Source organism: Anguilla anguilla, chromosome 1, assembly GCF_013347855.1.
Source record: "Anguilla anguilla isolate fAngAng1 chromosome 1, fAngAng1.pri, whole genome shotgun sequence".
NCBI lineage: Eukaryota > Metazoa > Chordata > Actinopteri > Anguilliformes > Anguillidae > Anguilla > Anguilla anguilla.
This window is the reverse complement of record NC_049201.1, coordinates 26481733-26500270: the sequence shown is the minus strand read 5'-3', so window position 1 is coordinate 26500270 and position 18538 is coordinate 26481733. Positions and strand designations below refer to the sequence as shown.

Below are 18538 nucleotides of genomic sequence, written 5' to 3'. Positions count from 1 at the left end.
ACCCGGTCTAAGGGGTCTGCCCCTGAAACTGCCCCATCGGGTCAAATTCAAACTGGAAATGCTTTTTTACGGCCCAGGAATCGCCAATAGTGTAAAGCAGTAAATCGCCTAAAGTATAAATCAGTAAATTGCTAAAGGTGTAAAGCAGTAAATCTCTGAAAGTGTAAAGCAGTAAATTGCCAAAAGTGTAAAGCGGTAAATCACCCAAAGTATAAAGCAGTATATTGCCCATAGTATAAAGCAGTAAATCGCTAAAATTGTAAAGCAGTAAATCTCTGAAAGTGTAAAGCAGTAAATTGGCCAACGTGCAAAGCGGGAAATCGCCCAAAGTGTTAAGCAATAAATTGCCAAAAGTGTAAAGCGGTAAATCACCCAAAGTATAAAGCAGTATATTGCCCATAGTATAAAGCAGTAAATCGCTAAAATTGTAAAGCAGTAAATCTCTGAACGTGTAAAGCAGTAAATTGGCCAACGTGCAAAGTGGGAAATCGCCCAAAGTGTTAAGCAGTGAATTGCCCATAGTATAAAGCAGTAAGTTTAACCGTTGGCCGAGATGGACGAGAAGTGTTGAATGAGGAATGCGCAGGTAAATATTCCACAGAGTTTAAGCATCTGCCTGCCCCCCCCGCCCCCCCCCCCCTCCCTCCAGGAGTGCTTTCAGTTCATCCTGCCCGCCCTGCCCCACGCCATCGACCTGCTCCGGGACGCGGTCGTCAAGGTGAAGGAGACGCACGACGAGCTGGAGGACCTGCCCTCGCCGCCTCCGCCCCTCTCCCCGCCCCCCGCCACCGGCCCGCGCAAGCAGACCGAGGACAAGGGCGTCCAGTGCGAGGAGGAGGACGAGGAGAAGAAGGACAGCGGGGTGGCCTCCACCGAGGACAGCGCCTCCTCCCACATCACCGCCGCCGCCATCGCCGCCAAGGTACGCGAGGGGAGGGGGACGGGAGGAGGACGGGGAAGGAGGGAGAAGGGGGAAAGGAGAAAGGGAGGATGATTTGTGTCTGGCTGTGAAGGAGTTGGAGTGTGATTCTGTGAGTGTGTGTGTGTGTGGGTTTTTTTGTGAAAGTATGTGCGAGTGTTTTGTTCCGATATCCGCCCACGTTTTATTAACCCGGGGGACAACCGTTTGGAAATGACGAAGCCTCACGAGCCCAAAACAAACCGAGGCGTTAAAAGAAAGCCCCCGTCATAATGCAAACATGTTTATTACGAAGCGATACACAAAAACAAAGCTATGAAACGCATACACAGATAGTTGTAGTTCTTGGGTGCGGAGGAGGACAGGACAAAGATAACGCCAAAGTAGGGCCTACGGCCGACTCCTACCCTGTTCTAGAACCAGTAGTTATTCTCTCCAGTAGTTATTTCCCTCCCGAGGAAAACAAAATGGTGGGTCTTCTGCAGGAAAGTCTTCTGCAGGAAAGTTCACATAAAAAAAGAAAGTGAACACCTCCTCTCCATGGCAACACCATACAAAAACACGACAGAAACACCAGACTGTGAACACGAGAGCCACAGACGATCAGGCCACAAAACACTCTGTGTGTGTGTGAAAGTGTATGAACTGTATGAAAGGGTCAGCCTCAAAAGTGTGCTCAACCCAGGAGAATCCTCCTCCTTCAGCTGAGGCAAGGCTTGTGTAGGACTACAGGCAGGTGGAGACAGTATCAGCTACTCATTAAGACAGGGCTGCAATCAGGAGAGAGAGAGAAACAGAGAGAAATAGGCAAAGAGAGAGAGAGAGTGAGAGAGAGAAGCACAGGGTCACCTGGAGCTTGTAGCTAAGTCACCAGGTAGTAATAATGAGAGTGTCTGTGTTAGTGTCTCTTTGTGTCTCTGCATGTCGCTGTGTGTGTCTGTGTATGTGAGCGTGCTTTTATGTAGTGTTTAGGTGTTTCTGTAAGGATGTGCAGGGTTTCCTCCAGTAAAATAGCTGGTGGAGGTGAAAGTACGTGTGGTGTTTGAGTGTTTCTATGAGAATATGTGTGAGAGCATTTGAGTGCGTGTCTGTGAGAGTGTTTGACTATGTGTGTGTCAATATATCTATGTGTGTGTGTGTGTGAGAGCGAGGGAAGATGAGAGAGAGACACTGTACAGCAGAAGTCAACAGAATCCAGACGCTGGACGGTGACTTTGTGTGTCTGCTTTACAGCCCCATCTCCCTCCTGCACTGGTAGTACAACACACATATGGAAACCTCCCATTGAGTCACCAGCACTCATTCCCCACTCCTGCCCTCTCCATTTCCACCTCATCACTGCTTTATTTTCTCCTGCCTGTACTGTGAGTGGAAGAGTGTGTGTGCGTGCGTGCGTGTACGCACGTGCGTGCGTGTGTGTGTGTGTTCTTGAAGCAGGCAGCTTCATGTTTCCCCTCCATCCCCTCACATCCTGTCATGTCCCGCGTCAGAAGGGGAAGCCGCGCCCCAGCCACGCTGTTGTCATGGCGAAAAATGGGCAGTCCATCCCCGGTCTCATCCCCTCCTCCTGTCAGTCCACCTGCAGCGCCGGACACCTGCTGGTAAGACCCCACCTCTCATCTCCATGACGACCCTATCCCAGCCCTGCTTCCTTCAGTCTCTGGCATGCTTCTGACTGACCATCAAATGAGTATTCAGCCTGTTTCTAAAGTTCTTACAATGTACCTGTGTGTGTGTGTATGTGTGTGTTTGGAAGCTCTAACAATGTATCTATACATAACGATGTGTCTGTGTGTGTGTGTGTGTGTGTGTGTGCATGTCTTGGCCTGTGTTAACAGTGTACCTGTGTGTATGTGTGTGTGTGTCTCTGTATGTGTCTGTTTGTTTGTGTGTGTGTCTGTGTGTGCGTGTGTGTGTGTTTGGAAGCTCTAACAGTGTACCTCTACATACCTGTGTGTGTCTGCGCATGTCTAGGCCTTAACAGCTTACCTGTGTGTGTGTGTGTGTGTGTGCGTGTGTTTGCGTGTGCATGCGTGTGTGTCTGCGTGCGTGTGTGTGTGCGTGCATGCGTGCGTGCGTGCGTGTGTGTGTGTGTTTGCGTGTGTGTATGTGTGTGTCTGCGTGCGTGTGCGTGTGCGTGTGAGTGTGCGTGTGTGTTTGCGTGTGTGTGTGTGTGTGTACGTGTGCATGTGAGTGTGTGTGTGAGTGTGTGTGTGCGTGTGTGTGAGTGTGTGTGTGCGTGCGTGTTTGCGTGTGTGTATGTGTGTGTCTGCGTGCGTGTGCGTGCGTGTTTGCGCGTGTGTGTGTGTACGTGTGCATGTGAGTGTGTGTGTGTGTGTGTGTGTGTGTGTCTGCGTGTGTGTGTGTGTGCGTGCGTGTTTGCGGGTGTGTGTGTGTGTGTGCGTGTACGTGAATGCATGCGTGTGTGTGCATGCGATGAACGTGCGGCAGTTCTAACTGCGTACGTCTCTGTGCGGTGCAGATTCCAGACTCCATCATCTCGCGGGGTGTCCAGGTCCTTCCGCGGGACACGGCGTCGCTCAGCACCACGCCCTCCGAGTCGCCCCGTGCCCAGGCCACCTCCCGCCTGTCCACAGCCTCCTGCCCCACCCCCAAAGTAAGTGCTTTCTGAGGAAGGCTGGCTTCTCGCGCAACTACCTCACTGCCACGCCCCTGACCACGCCATTTCCTGCCCTTGCAGCGAGTCCTCCCCCCATGACCCCCCATTCATGGCGGATGGGGGCGGTCCACTGATTGTGAAGTCAAATGAGGTGGGGCTTCTGGGGGTTGATGACGGGATTGGTCGTCAGTGCTCTGAGTAAACTTGGCTTGTGTGTGACGACAATTCCCGGGATACGCCGCTCCTTTCTCCCCCTGGTCCCGCCCCCTTTCTGCTTCTGTACATAGTTACCGCATATTTCTCCTAACAGCAGAGTCCCCCTATTGGTTGTGAGAAGCCCAGCCACAGAGAGGGGGTGGAGCCAAACCCTTTTTCCACTGTTTGCTTCCCTGGCTGGGCTCACCAGCCCAGAAGGTTTGGGGTTGGCTAGGCATTTGGGACCTTCCAAAATTAAACTTGGCCTGAATGTGGTCTGCCAGGACCTGGCCTGGTTACAGGCAGGCCAGGGGCAGGGTTAATTAACTACACATCTGAACGCTAATGAGGGCGAGGGAACTGCCATAGGAGAATTTGGACAGTACTTTGTGGACTGTGCTTTAGTTCTCTATTTTGGCGGCAAAATTGCCAAGTAAGGTTTGTTCTATCCTGTTCTCCAGCAATATACAGTGAGCATGTGACAGTTATAGCTATCGATAGCCGAGTCCAGCTAGGTTTTGTCAGTGGGAAAATGGTGTCACAATCCCCCCCGATGTCGCCCACCTCCGTGATTCTTCTTTTGCCTCAAAGGCATGGCTGCCTCGTGATATTTTGGCGTCACCATTTCAGTTCACCGCAGTTCTGCTCTCCCCTTGTCGGTTTTTGATAATAACAACTTGAAGGGGGTCTTCATAGCACCTTTGTAAGCTGTAAAGAGCATTACGATATAGCAGATATGTGTTTTCTATGAAAATCAGTTGCTCTGAGTTGGTTATATTGTTTCTGCTTATGACAGTGGTTATAATAATTTATTTCGTGCTTTGCGAGTTATTGTGCGTGCTACATAAGACCCATTTCAAGTGAAGTTTTAGCTTTTGTCCAGGATGCAGAAACAGATTATGTCTCTTCTTTTGAATTTGTGGGTTTGTTGTGATGCAATGCTGTTAATGGAAAATTCCAGGCTAAAACGCCGTGACATTGTCACATATCTGCATATTGGTGATGTAAAACCCATCCCAGGTCCTGTTTTCCTCGTTTATGTGGCATTTCGCTTTTCCTCATATAAACTCGAGCCCTGTAGACGATGTGACATCCAGCGGTGACAGTGCCAGTGCTGGCACAATGGAGTTTAATAGGAGAGAGAGTCTCATCGGCTTGCTATAGCCCCAACTATAAGTGTCAGATATTCATTATAGCCCATCAGGAACCACAAGTCAGAGGTTTTGCCTTCAATCTCTGCTAATCAACTTCCTGCAATACTCTCACTGAGAGAAATCGATCGTTTATCATGAGGACGTACCGATCTCTGCTGTGCTAGCAACCTCAGCAGTCCATAATGCAACAGTGTGGCTTTGCGGGGTATGGGGGGCATGGCCTTTTTTATTGGTTCATTTTTCAGGGACAATGCAAAACCAATCAACAGTCAAACTGTAAATGAGCCAGAGTTAGCCTGAAAGGCTAGTTTTCATCTGCTGTCCCTGGCCAGATGTTTAAAAGGCAGCCTAAAATTTCAAATAATTTTATCCTTTTTCCTAAGTACTCTTAGCTTGCTAGCTTATGCCAATGTTAATCTTGCTGGCCCCCTTCTCACAAAGGGCCTGGTGAAAGTAGTAAACATAGGAAAATACCACACTGGATCCAGAAGAAGCTTGACAGGATAGGAAGCGGAAAAATTACGAATAGCGATAAAGTGAAATATATTACACGTATCAGGTAATAAACCCTGGAATGAATTGCACATCACTGCTACACAGTTACTGATTATGTTAAGTGGTCTAGCCTGGAATTTTCCTTCAAGGATCAAACTCTGGATCGTGCACCAGAGGATGCAAAAGGCAGACAGGAAGTGGGCGGAGCCGCAGAGCGCCCTGCGCAGTGGGCGGGACATTCCAGCATTGACTGGGGGGGGCGGGGGGAGGGGGGTGGCGGAGGGGCGTGGCAGAACGCTTGTCACCTCATGTATCATGATCACATCTCCATCTCACGCGCTGACGGCGGCTGGCCTCCATGGAAACGGGCGGTGGGCAATTCGGTCGGACGCCGGTCTCACTGAATTCGGATGGCGGCCACCCTGAACCCCTGCGTGCTTTCGTCCGCGGTGTGGCGGTTTCAGAATAGCCGCCTGTCCATTTGGAGCACTAGAAGCAGCGTTCCTCTTTTTTGGCGCGATGGAAGGAAGGAGGACGCCAACGGCAGGGGGCGCCCTTGAGTGTTTTCCGGAAAATACGCCTGTTCCTCTCTTAGTATCTCCCTTAGTGTCTCCCTCGCACCTCTCCACCTGCCAGTCTTTTGCCGCTCCAGTCTGCTTTGTTCCCCTCATTATTTTATTTTCTGTTTCTTGTCTTTCCTTAGACTGTTCAGTGTGAGTGTCTGCGTATGTTTATATGTGCGCATGAGTGTTTTTTCACTTCAAGGGTCACCCTGGCCATAGTTCAGCACAGAAGTAGTGCAGTTCTTGGTAAGACTCCTTTGCAATGTGGAGTGAAGAGTTCATAGCAGAGAGCAATACGAATAACACCCCGTGTCTGGATTTATGCTGGCTCTCATTCTGCCCCTTGTGGGTGAACCGGTGAACTGCAGTGCAGTATTTGGGTGTCTGTAAATTTAGTATTAAGGCCTTGAAAGTCCTTGAAAATGACAACATTTTGATAGAGTTACCATGGGTGTTTCAGTGTGTCCTCGAGATATTTTGACAGTCTTGAACAGCTAAATGCCGTGCCATCTTTTTTGATAAATTTTCCCCATCAACACTTATCCTGTAGCACAATCCACAGTCTACGAAAGAGGTTGGGTTTGGAATTCAGATTTGTAAGAGCTGGTGCTCATACTGCATTAATTCAGTTGTGTTTGGTAGTTCTGGGGACAGTGTGTAACTGACTGTGGTGTCCCCCAGTGAGAGGGTTTCAGTCTGCAGGGTATTCCAGGGCCTCCTCTGGTCGACTATGCAGTAGCCACTCTGCTTGGGTGTGTCATATTTCAGAGAACGTGGATACAGGTGCAGTCCTGGAATCATTGCATTTAAGAATACACACACACTCACGCGTGTACGCGCACACACCCACACACACACACACACACACACACACACGCATATGCACTCCTACACAATGATGGTGAATTATTTTCACTGGGGTTTCAGTGGTTTAATGTTGAGTGTGGGTACTTTTGTCAATGGCGGTGCTTGTGGTGTGTGTTTGTGTGTGAGAGAGAAAGAGAGACAGAGACAGAGAGAGGTGAGTCAGCAGGGCTGAGGGTGTCTGATGTGTTTTTGCTCCGCTCTGATGTTAGTTTGACTCGCTGCTGCTGTGAGGACATGTTGCTTGTGAGATCTGATACAGTCACCCCTCCTACACACTGTGTGAGTATGTAGGAGGGGAAGTGTGTGCGTGCGTGAGCGCGCAAAAGTGTGTGTGCGTGTGTGTGTGTGTGTGTGTGTGTGTGTGTGATCACGCAATCAATTGCCCTTCCTCCTGCTATGAGGTAAGAATGCGTACCTTTCACGTTTTTCCTTTTGTTTTTGCCATAGTCATCATTTGCAGATAGTTTCTAAAGAGGATTAGTGTTTCCAAATGTCTCTGTTCTAGTATGTGTGTGTGCGTGTATGCACACGTGCGTGTGTGTGTGTGTGTGTGTGTGTGTATGTATGTGTGTATGTGTATGTGTGTGCTTGTGCACATGTGCATGTGTGTGTGTTCACATGTGCATAAGTGTGTGTGCACATATGTGCCTGTGAGTGCGTGCATGCTGTTTTTGTGAGTTGGTGTGGTTGAGGATGGGTTGAAGCTAATGTGTGTGATGATGGGAATCCTGCAGTTCAGAAACCACGTGCTCTTGTGGAACAAGATGTGCAGGCATGTGCAGCGTGGATATGAGAAATATAGGCAGACATATGGAGAAAGAGAAAAAGAGTGGATGAAGAAAGACCGGATGAATAAAAGAGTAGTGTGAGAGATGGCATGAGCGTGGAAACGAGTGACAGAGAGAGAAAGTCTGAGCTGAAGAGATAAATAATTTATTTGAAAAGCCTGCAAAACTCGTGTCAGTATGATTTAATTTGGCTGATCGAGATGTAGGCGTGAAAGGAAGTGGGGTTTTTAAATAATGCAAACCGTGAACAGGTGTGTGTAACGTGATCGCGAAAGGCAGCAGCCACGTGCCTTTTGAGATTCTGGACGGTGATGAGATTTGGCGTGGCAAAGATGCCGGTGTTTCGTACAAGCGGCAAATCCAGTTCTGTGCAGTCGCAGATTTGGCTTTTAGCGGAGTTCGCGGTACGCGGAAATAACACGTGCAGCGACAGACAACAAAATGCATTACGTAGAGCCATGTGGCTGGGAATTCAGCTGATCCCGTGTGTAATGACGATGAAGGTGAAGGTGTTATGGAGCGTGTGGTTATTAATGGTCCTGGTGAGGATAATAGCGAGAGTAGTGATAATGGCGGTAAGCGTGATTCTTGGAGATAATGGTGAGTGAAAGCCAGTGATGATAACGCTGGTAAGCGTGATTCTTGAAGATAATGGTGAGTAAAGACCAGAGTTGTGATAATGGTGGTAAGGATGATAATGGTGATAATGAAACAAAGCCAAAGCTTATATTCTGTGGCAAACTACAAAGGGATACTTTGTACGTAACATCAAGCTGTGTGCTTCAGCTGAGTATGTTGTATATATACGCACATATGTATATCTAAATGGGATAAAAAACCTTTTTCAGTTTCCGGTCTCAACTCCATCCCCTCCATTTTATTTTGACTATTGACATCTGTTCTTCATATTTTTGATGCTGGTGTTGTTTCCCATTGTTTGTAATTAGACCGTAGGCAAAATACACTTGGGGCGACATAGCTCAGGAGGTAAGACCGATTGTCTGGCAGTCGGAGGGTTGCCGGTTCAAACCCCGCCCTGGGTGTGTCGAAGTGTCCTTGAGCAAGACACCTAACCCCTAACCCCTAACTGCTCTGGCGAATGAGAGGCATCAATTGTAAAGCGCTTTGGATAAAAGCACTATATAAATGCAGTCCATTTACCATTTACACTTGTTCTTATTTCTGTTGCGAGTGTCTGTGTTCGTTTTTGGTGGAGATTATGGGCTCTTCATGTCGTGCTTCATGTTTATGGGCTCTTCATGTGTATAATCATTACTTTCATCATTTATCACATTGCAAATTTGCAAAAGCCTGATATTTTCTTGTTCGGCTAATTATTTGTTTAGATAGTGTCCATACAGTTATGTTTAATTGATATTTTGTCAGTATTTTGTCTTCTGGTGAAATTCAGAATTATAATGTTTCCCAGTCTAATACAATATCCTTCTTGATGACTTATGCAGTATTAACCCAGTGAGTCTCCTAGCATATGGCAACCATAAAACGAAATGGCTTATGTCACAGTATCTTGCAAGGGGGGAAAAGGCCAATCAATCTCTCTCTCACCCCCCCCCCCCTCTCTCTCTCGCTCTCTCTTTTCCCTCTCTCTCTCTCTTGCAATGTAGAGTATAGCATTAGGATAAGTAGTATAGTGTAGTATTAGTATAAAGCATTTCAGATCCAAATTGGTGTAACAGAAAGGCAGGGTATTGCTAAATGCGTATGTAACGGAACCATAAAAACACATTAAGAATATTAATGATTGTAAAATCAACACAGTGGTCCAAAAATAGTATTTGCTTTCTCCCAAATTCAGGTCAGCCGTATTGCCCCGAAGAGTACACGGTAGAGTTCAAAAGAATGGAACGAGGGATTTTGTACGTCAAGAAAATGTATTCACAAACTGTAGGCATGTTTTATTAGCATAGTATCAGCGGAACCAAAGAGTACGTGTTTTTAGCGCGGCGTTCGTGAAATAAAAAAAAAGGCTAAAGTTAGCGTTTAAAAAAGCGAGCCGCACGGCGCGTTTATAGTACTGTACGGTGGAGGAGTGATCTTGTGCCTTTCAGGAATGATGAATGGGCAGCGCGCGACCTGCAGCGATGCCGCCGCCGCCGAGCCCGGGCTAAATCACATCGTCTCGCTCCCGCCTCGGGCGTTTTCAAAGAACGAACGCTAACGTAGCCGGCGCCGCGCGGCCGAGGAAAAACGCCGTCGCCCCGGGGGGGGGGGGGGGGGGGGGCGCCGCGTGGTGAACTCTCGAACCGCGAGCGAACCGCTCCGCTCCGGTCAGCTGGTCGATCGACGGCGGTCGAGCGGCGGGAGTTTCTCGTTTTGTTAACGAAACGGTCGAAACGGAGGACGCGGAGATCGGAGGAGGAGGGCGAGACGGTTATGCGGCCTCGACGGCGCGGCGTATGAATATTTCATGTTTCCGACAGCGGGCGTAATCGTTCTGGGGATTAGCATGCGGGGCGTTCGGGAAAACGGCGCGCCATCGGGGGAGGTTCCATCTGGTCTCTCTCGTCCCCTACGCCTGCGTCGTTATGTAACCCGGTTGCCCCGAGTTACCGAAGCACTAGAAAATGGCGCAATTTCGAAACGGAAAGGGTGGCGATTAGAACGGGGCGTGAGGTTGTTGGGGGGGGTACCTGTCTCTCTTGTTCGCTCTCTGTCCCCTTGCTTTCTAGCCCCCATCCCTCCCTCCCTCTTTTCCCCTCTCTCTGTCTCTCTCTTTCTCTCTCTCTCTCTCTCTCTGGACCTGCAGTTGATGAAGATCGTTCCGTCTCTCCCAGCTCCCTGATTGCGGGGGGGAGGGGGTGGGAGGCAGGGAAATGGGTGGGCGGCAGGGAAAAAGCGGGGGGGGGCGCAAACGTGCTCTCGCTCACAAAGGCAGAGCGGCAGATGCGAGCGGCGGGAACGCGGGCCGATTTCCCACGCACGCGATTTACGTCCGCGCGCCCGCGTTCGCTAAATTGGCTCCGGGCGACGTTAGCTCCGTTCGCTCTCTCTCTCTCTCTCTCTCTCTCTCCCCCCCCCCCCCCCCTTCTCCCTCTCGTCTCTACGTCCCTCCCTCTCTCTGCCTTTCCTTCCCGCGCTGGCTCGCTCGCTCGCTCTCTCCTGCTCCCTGCTCTCTCCGCCCCCTCCCCTCTGCTCCATCTCTCGCTCGCCCGCCCGCTCTCTCTCCCTGTTTTCACTCTCCTCTTCCCTCTCTCTCTCTCTCTCTGAGCGCGTGTTTGTGTGCGTGCATCGGCGCGTGTGTGGGAGAGTTTCTTCCTTTTTTCCCCGAATCAAGAGAAAGAATGGTGAGTACTTTGCGTTCCCCGCTCGGCACTGCCGGCGTCTCCGAGCGCGTGCGGGCGGGCGAGCGGGCGGGCGCGTTTGTGCGAGTTGTGCGTGGGAGCCGAGTGGCCGTGGCAACGCAGGGGATGTCGGTAACGAGGGTCGTACGGCAACGGAGGGATTGGGGGGGGAGGGCCGGAGATAGCGGGGGCGGTCGGGGGGGTGGCCGCACGTGCCGGGGGAAGGACGGGGGTCGTCGCGTAAATCCGACCTGGGGGGTCGGGGGGACGGGCCGACGGCTCTGCGGGCTGCTCGGTCCGCGCTGGTCCCCCCCCCAATCGCAGAGCGCTTCGAAGAGGTCCGCGAAAGAGCAGCGCCGTCACCGGCGAGTTCCGGGACGTCCCGCCGTAAATCAGACCATTTCCGTGAACGCTTCTTCAAAAATGTGGTCGCGATTCAGAAGACTCGCAACCGTGGCAACGGCAGGTCTCAGTATCGTGTTTTTTTTCGGTGGAGAAGCGGAAGTGTTTAGGCTCAGTCTTGCTGAACTCGGCCCAGTAGTTTTCCGGTTTGAGTCCCAGAATGCCATACGGTGGGGTAGGGGGGTGTTGGGGGGTGGGGGGGGTGGGGGTGGCTCAGGGATGTGGGGTGCCTGTGTGCCGGAGGAGAAGGGAAGGTGGGGGGGGGGTGTTCTCTAAAGACCTGTTATCTACTGGAAGGTGGAGCGCCCTTCCCCTCTCATTAAAGACGGGCCCAGTGGAGCCCCTCTCCGTGTTTGCGATCAAAATTGACCTCTTTGGAGTTTCATTACAGCGTTAATGAACGGGTGGGTGATTTATTTTATTATTTTTCTCGTTTCTCTCTTCTCTTTTTTTTCTTGAGGGGCTTGAGGAACGCCGCAGAACCTGCCGCGTTTGTCGAAACGCCGTCCGCTGTCGAAGCGCGAGCGCGCGCGAGCGCGTGTATTTTACCGTGTTGTTGTTTATGTCCGCGCTTGCGTGCCCCCGCAGCGACTGCCTGTGCGCGTACGCACGCGCACCTGCGTCTGCGTCCGCAGGACATGTGCGTGCGCGCGTGTCCGTACGCGCGTTTGCGCGCCCGTGTGTACGAGCGCTCGCGTCACCTTTGAGAAGCGCTAGCTACACGGCGCGTAGCATTTCATCATTTGAGGGAAAAGTTTGAAAAGCATCCTCACTCACCGCATCGAGTATGCGTGTCCTGTCGTGGTCCGAACGCAGACTCCGCTCTCCTCGTTGAGCGGCGCTGTCATTACTTCTTAGATAACAGCAATCAATGAAGTTAATTGCGGTGTTTTATAGAAGTCTCCGAGCGCGGTCGTGTTGTCTGCGGCGCTGAGTGCTTGGCGTGTGTGGGCTGTCCCAGCTCAGTCTGGCTGAGAGGTCTCTGTCTCTGGGAGCGAGGCTGGAGTGTTTTTCAGGGGTTCGGGGAGGTGGGCGGACACACGCTCACACACACACACACACACACACACACACACACACATGGCCACCCACACACACACAACCACACACACTCACACACGCTCACACACAGAAACACAATCACACACACACACACATGGCCACCCACACACACACAACCACACACACAGACACACTATCACACACACACACACACACACACAGAAACACAATCACACACACACACACACACACACACACACACACACACACACAGAAACACAATCACACACACACACACATGGCCACCCACACACACACAACCACACACACTCATGCACGCACACACACATGCACATGCACACACACACTTGCACGCACACTCTCGCACACACACACACATGCACACACAGTCCTGGCAGAGCCCCCTAATTATGGACGAACAGGCAGAAAATTCAGCAGGGCTGAAAACAGAGGCTCAGATGCACACGATCGCCTGAGACTTCCCCCACCCCCCTTCCCTTCCCTCCCCGCCCCTCCTCCCTGTTTTGACTCCTCGTTTTGAGGGTGGGGGAGGGGAGTTCAGCCCGCAGGCGCCGGGGTTTCCCGCGCGAGGGCGTAAGGCGAGGTGATGTATTTGGGTCAGCGTCCAGCCTCCTTCCCAGCATGCCTCCCCAAAAGCAGCCGTCTCCGGGCTCGGGGCGAAACGCGGCAGACGTGACGGCTCGCGTCTGTGGGTGGGCTCTGCTGCCCATCCGCCTGCTAGCCCGTTAGCGCACTGCGTCCAGCAATGAGCTGCCAGCGCTACAGTACAAGCCCCATTAGCACTAGCACTAGCATTAGCATCTGCGGCTCGTGCACCCTTCCGTCCTCCTCCTAGCTCGTTAGCACGCTGCACTCTACAGGAGCAAGCCGCCACCGCTGCAATACAGGCCCCATTAGCACTAGCATTAGCATCTGTAGCCCGTGCACCCAACCGTCTGCCTCCTAGCCTGTTAGCACGTTGCACCCTACAGGAGCAACCCGCCACCGCTACAACACAGGCCCTATTACCACTAGCACTAGCATTAGCATCTGCAGCCCATGCACCCTACCATCCGCCTGCTAGCCCGATAGCACACTGCACCCTACAGGTGCAACCCGCCACCACTAACACATGGGCCCCATTAGCACTAGCATTAAAGTCATTAGGAACTCTGCTGCATTTGCCAACACTATGCGTACATGCATGCGTGCACACTCACACAGATAAACATGTTCCACAAGCTATGGGGATTATCGATGGCTGTGCACCAAAATGGCGGTCTGATTCTGTATATAAATGGATTCAGTGTAAATGCTGTGTGAAACGTTGTCTATGCCAGTAATGGAATGTAATGGTGCTTTGTGCTGCAGACATCCGTAGAGAGGTGATGAAGGGTTGGAGGAGAGTTTTCCCCACTTGCGCGTGAGGGAGTGCGAGGTGGTCGTCGTATCGAACGCGAGCAAGAGCGCGGGCGAGCGGTATTGAGCGGGCCAGCGGGGACGGGCCACTCCCTCCGCTAATGAATTCGCATCGATCGTTTGCGCGTAAGCGTGCGGTGATGGATGGGCAGGGGTGGAAGACGTGTAGGTTGATTGGAGAGGGGGAGGGGAAGGGGAAGGGGAAGGAGGCCGGGTGTTCTCGCGGTCGCTGTGGCGATCTATGTGGCCCCCTGTCACTCCAGCGGGGCCTACCCAATCAAAGACTTGCATACAGATCAGCCGTTCCCCGGTGCGGTTTGCATGTTGAATAGGCTATCCCCTCCACCCCAATTTACATACAGATAAAACCATTCCCCCATCGAATGTGTATTGGTGCGTACATGTACGTTTTGTGCATGACAGATTAGCGTTAGCATATATATCGCCTGCAGTACGTGTCTGTTCTCCCTGGCTAGCATCTGTAGATATCTCCGGCTCGTCTCTCCTTTCTGACCCATGTCTGTAGATGTGTCATTTTAGTCTGTCGTTCCTGCCCTGTTTCTGTACTCATCTGCTGTACATCTCTAGCTCACGGCCTATACCTGTAGATATCTCCTCGTCTGTATCACACGTCCTGTGTGTGTGTCTCTCTCTCTGTGAGTATCTCCTGTGTGTGCACTTTCTGGTTTCTTGGCTTTATATGTGGACATCTATGTGTTTCTCTGCTCTTCGGTTGTGGATACATCATCTTCTGTTGCTGCCTCTTCATTCATCCTTTATCTGTAGGTATCAGGTGTCTTTCCCTCTTTCCTTCTTTCCCTCCCACCCCTCACCCCTGACCCCCCCCCTCCCCCGCCCCCTTTTTTTTTGCTGTCTTCAGGTTCTGAAGGGGGGTTCATCGAATACATCAGGGTTTCGGCAAGTGGAATGATTTTCTGTGATGAGTAATGCTGATGTGAAGGAAAGATCTGTGGACTGAGGAGGAATGGGAACGGCTTTTCTGGAGGGTTCCCTCAGTCATCGACAGTCTTTTTTCTTAAAGAATTAAAGTGGCTTGTTTCTTTTCTTTTTGTCGTTGGGAAATTTCAGCAATCATCTTGATAATTGCTGCTCCTGGTTCACATTGTACACTAATTTGACCTTGAAGCTTGTTCTGGATCAGAATGCCTATCCCGCTCAAAACGCTTGTGTCGGGTTTGGATTGGGGTTGAAATGGCTGATTGCATTCATTTTCAGGTCTACTGAGTCAGTGTTTATATTGCCTCACTGAAGGCCGCTAATGCTTGCTGTAGCCCACTGTACAGTTTTTCTTGGTTGGTGAACGAGGGGGGGGTTAGGGTTAGGGTTATGGAATCTTGAGAGAACTTGTAGAGCAACTGGCAGGGGTGGGGAGGAGATTTTCTTAAACATGCAGCCGACTACCTACAGAGGGCACAAGCGGATGGGAGGAAGAACTCATGGAGAGCATGCAGGGTCTCCAGCCCAGGGCGCCGGTAGCTTCAGGATCTGCAAGTTTTCCGTGTGAACACTTTACCTGTTGAAGAGTGGGTTTTTCCGGAATGTTTTGTTCCCCAAAATTGTAACTCGGTGTTCTAGAACTCCCTCGCTTTCAGTTCGGTCGGTTACCGATTGTTACATCAGCAGTAGAATGTTCAGTTAAGACACATTTTGTGATCTTGCACCTCGAAGGGTTAAATGATCGGTTAGAGCCGTCGGCTGTGCCGTGACCTCCCCTCGGGTGGATCGGGGTTCCTCGGATCTGAACCGGAGGCTCAGTTTAGGGTGAATAACGGGTGGCCCCGTGGTGTTTCAGCTCCGGGGGTCGCCCCCAGCTCTGGCGCTGAGACCATCCAGCCAGAACCACTGGAGGTTATACCCTCAGGAAGAGACGGAGTATACCGCCATCATGCCGGATGCTACAGCGGGGCGGTGAAGACGAGGGGCGGGACTGGGGCGGGGTATTGATTTCGGGCGCACGCGACAGCAGTGCTTCCGAGGTGGGGGGGGTAAGATGGCCGCCCAGAAAGAGGCTGGGGGGGAGCGAGAGGAATCCCCCCTCCGCCCCGGGTTTGTTTTTTCTGAATGGGGTTTCCGCGGTGCGATAAAGGGAGAATAAAGTAAAGGAGGAGGAGGAGAGGCGGCGGAGCTTTTGTTTGGAGAGAAGCGCCTGCCGCAGTAAATAAATTCTCTCTGAGGGGTGTGAACAAAGAGCAGCCCACTCAGGAGAGAACGGGGGGGGGGGGGGGGGGGGTGGGGGGACTCTACTATTTAAAGGGAGGGTGTGCAGGTCTGCCAGACTGGTAACACAGAGGCGTGCGTGTGCATGTGTGTGTGCAAGCGAGTGTGTGTTTGTGGCGTGTGTAAGTGCGGCATGTCATGGAGCGTGTGCATTTTAATAGTCACAGTGATAATAACTTGATTTGTAAAGCACCATTTGTATATCAGGTGCTTCACATAACACGGGGATAAACCAAATGGAGCAGTCTTAACAGTGCAATAAAACAATTACAGATGAAAAATGACAAGGTGGTAAAAAAAAATATAAGCACAATAAAAATGAGATGTGGAACAAATGTGGAATAAATATGAGGTGTAATAAAAAAATTTTATTGATACAAGGCAAAATATGACGAATAAAAAATAGCATAAAATTATAATGAATGCGATGATCAATAGTTAGGTAAAATCCATAGTTAAAAGGAAAGTTTGAAGATTTAAAACTACGCAACAAATGGCTGTCTTTTATGTACTGTGGTAAGGAAATCCATAATTATGCTGCATGATAACAGATAGCTGCCCCCCCCCTCCCCCTTGTTTAAGTATAACAGCAGGAATATCTAACAGGGTAGTCTTGCAGTGTGCAGTGCTCACTGAAGCTGATACAAGGTCAGTTATTACAGTTATTAATGTTTTAAGGTGCCTAGCCATTAAGTGCTTTAAATACCAGTAAAGGAGCCTTAAAATCGGTTCTGGAAGACACAAGCAGAGAAGCCTGAACGGGGGGGGGGGGTGATGTGGGGAGGTGCATACACATGCGAGCGCATCTGTATGTTTATGTGCAACGCTGGCACGCGTGTGCGTGCGTTGTTACGTGCGCCAGTTACGTGCACATTTGCACGCTCTTGTGTGTGTGTGTGTGTGTGTTTGCATGATCATGTGTGTGTTGGGGGGAAGGGGGGTTGTGTGCGGGGGGGGGGGGGGGTTGCATCAACGCACGTGCCATCTCAGCATCGCTCTCATTCGTCATTCGCCAGCATTCCAGCCTCTCATTCCAGAGCCACCGCTCGCTCGCTCGCTCGCTCGCTCTGCGGCGAATTTAGCGCCAGGACAGGATTGTTTACGGCCTAACTACCCGCCGCCAGCGACGAGGCGAACGCCGCTGCGTTCTTTGCCGCAGCGGAGAGGTGAACGTGCTCGTCTCGGAGGGGTACGCATTAACGTGCGTCTCCCCAGTCTTCCCTCCTTTCCGGGGGGAAATGACATGAGATACGGTAGGAAGTTGAGCGACCACAGAAAGGTTAGGAAGTGAAATGAGCGAGTTAGACAGTGGGAGGTGTGAGAATAAACACAACTGTAACAAAAATAAAATTAGTCACCTACTAAATTTAGCATTGGAAGAGTCCTGCCCCCCCCCCCCCCCCCCAACCTCCCTCCTCTCTCCTCCCCACCACCCTGGTCTTGAATGTGCCAACCGCCCCCCCCCCAAACACGTCTCTGTTCTCAGCTGTGAGAATACACTGTGGTCCTCCGACGGGTAGAGGGCGCTGTCTTGTGTCCTCCTGCTTGCGGGCACTCTGTTAACCCTTCTTCTCTTTTCCCCCCCTTCTCTCACTGCACCCAGGCCCGGCTCCCCTCCTGCTCATCCACCTATAGTGTTTCTGAGGTATTCTTTGCATGTGTTTTACTACATTGCCTTCACGTCATAGCAACAGCGTCATGGTGACCTCCCACCCCCCGTTCCCCGCTCTGTCCTTCCCTCTCCCCTCCTGCCCACATGCCCCCTCCCCCCAGGAAGGTATACCATGCACTGAGGGAGCGAGGGGAAATTTACAACTTTTAAAATTCATGCTCAATTCTAATAGAAACCGTTCTCCATATACAAACATATACATAGAAGTTCTTGGAGAGGGTTTTTTTTTTGTTTGTTTTTTGTTTGTTTTCGTTTTGTTAAAGCTAATCGCACCCCCAAGGATGTCACGTCATTTTAAAGTCAGAACTCTAGTCAAACATGGCGATTTCAAAAGCCCTGGAGCAGCCATGTTGCAGAGGGCTTTATGCGGAGCCCACTGAAGTGCCAGACAGGACAGATGGGAGGCCAGCTGGAGACACACGATTGGCCATAGGGTTTCCCAGGGAGGCTCGCTAGTGACTCCTCTGGTCAACTAGAATACCTGCAATCTGCGCTGACAGACCATCGAGCAGGAAAGAGGAGGGTTTGGTTGGCCGCACGAGTTTCGCATGATGCCCGCATTAATCCGTGGTTTTCCACTTGGACAGCAGACATTGCGGACAGACTTGTGGTTTTGATTCAGAATTGCTGATTAGGTGAGAGAGAAATGTAGAAGAATTCTTCTAAAGGTGGGGAAAAATAGAATTCGTTTCTCGTTAAATGTCAAGTACTCGCATGCACGGCTAAGAATTCCAAACCAGCTACAGGAAGCATAAAACTTGATTTCTGGTGTCTGCCAATCATTCGCTCGTTCGGCTGTGACGGGAGGTTCTGCCTCCAGGGCACGTCGTAGCATCATCAAATGCATCCAACTCCAGTACTCAAGAAAATTCAGAGGATAA

The 18538-nt window shown here is 51.0% G+C and overlaps 1 protein-coding gene across 22 annotated transcripts in view; it reads left to right on the top strand.

Annotated features, from left to right (window-relative positions):
* gphna (gephyrin a) overlaps positions 1-18538 on the top strand; it is a 94335-nt gene that overhangs the window by 48823 nt on the left and 26974 nt on the right. For 11 of the 22 annotated variants that reach the window (XM_035428599.1, XM_035428637.1, XM_035428627.1 and 8 more), the window contains exons 7-10: positions 650-922; positions 2410-2520; positions 3402-3536; positions 17589-17630. In XM_035428599.1, the coding sequence (XP_035284490.1) occupies positions 650-922; positions 2410-2520; positions 3402-3536; positions 17589-17630 (561 nt within the window). Of the gene's footprint in view, positions 1-649; positions 923-2152; positions 2174-2409; positions 2521-3401; positions 3537-17588; positions 17631-18538 lie in introns of all 22 variants that reach the window. The other 11 variants (XM_035428674.1, XM_035428709.1, XM_035428717.1 and 8 more) reach the window with 4 other exon arrangements.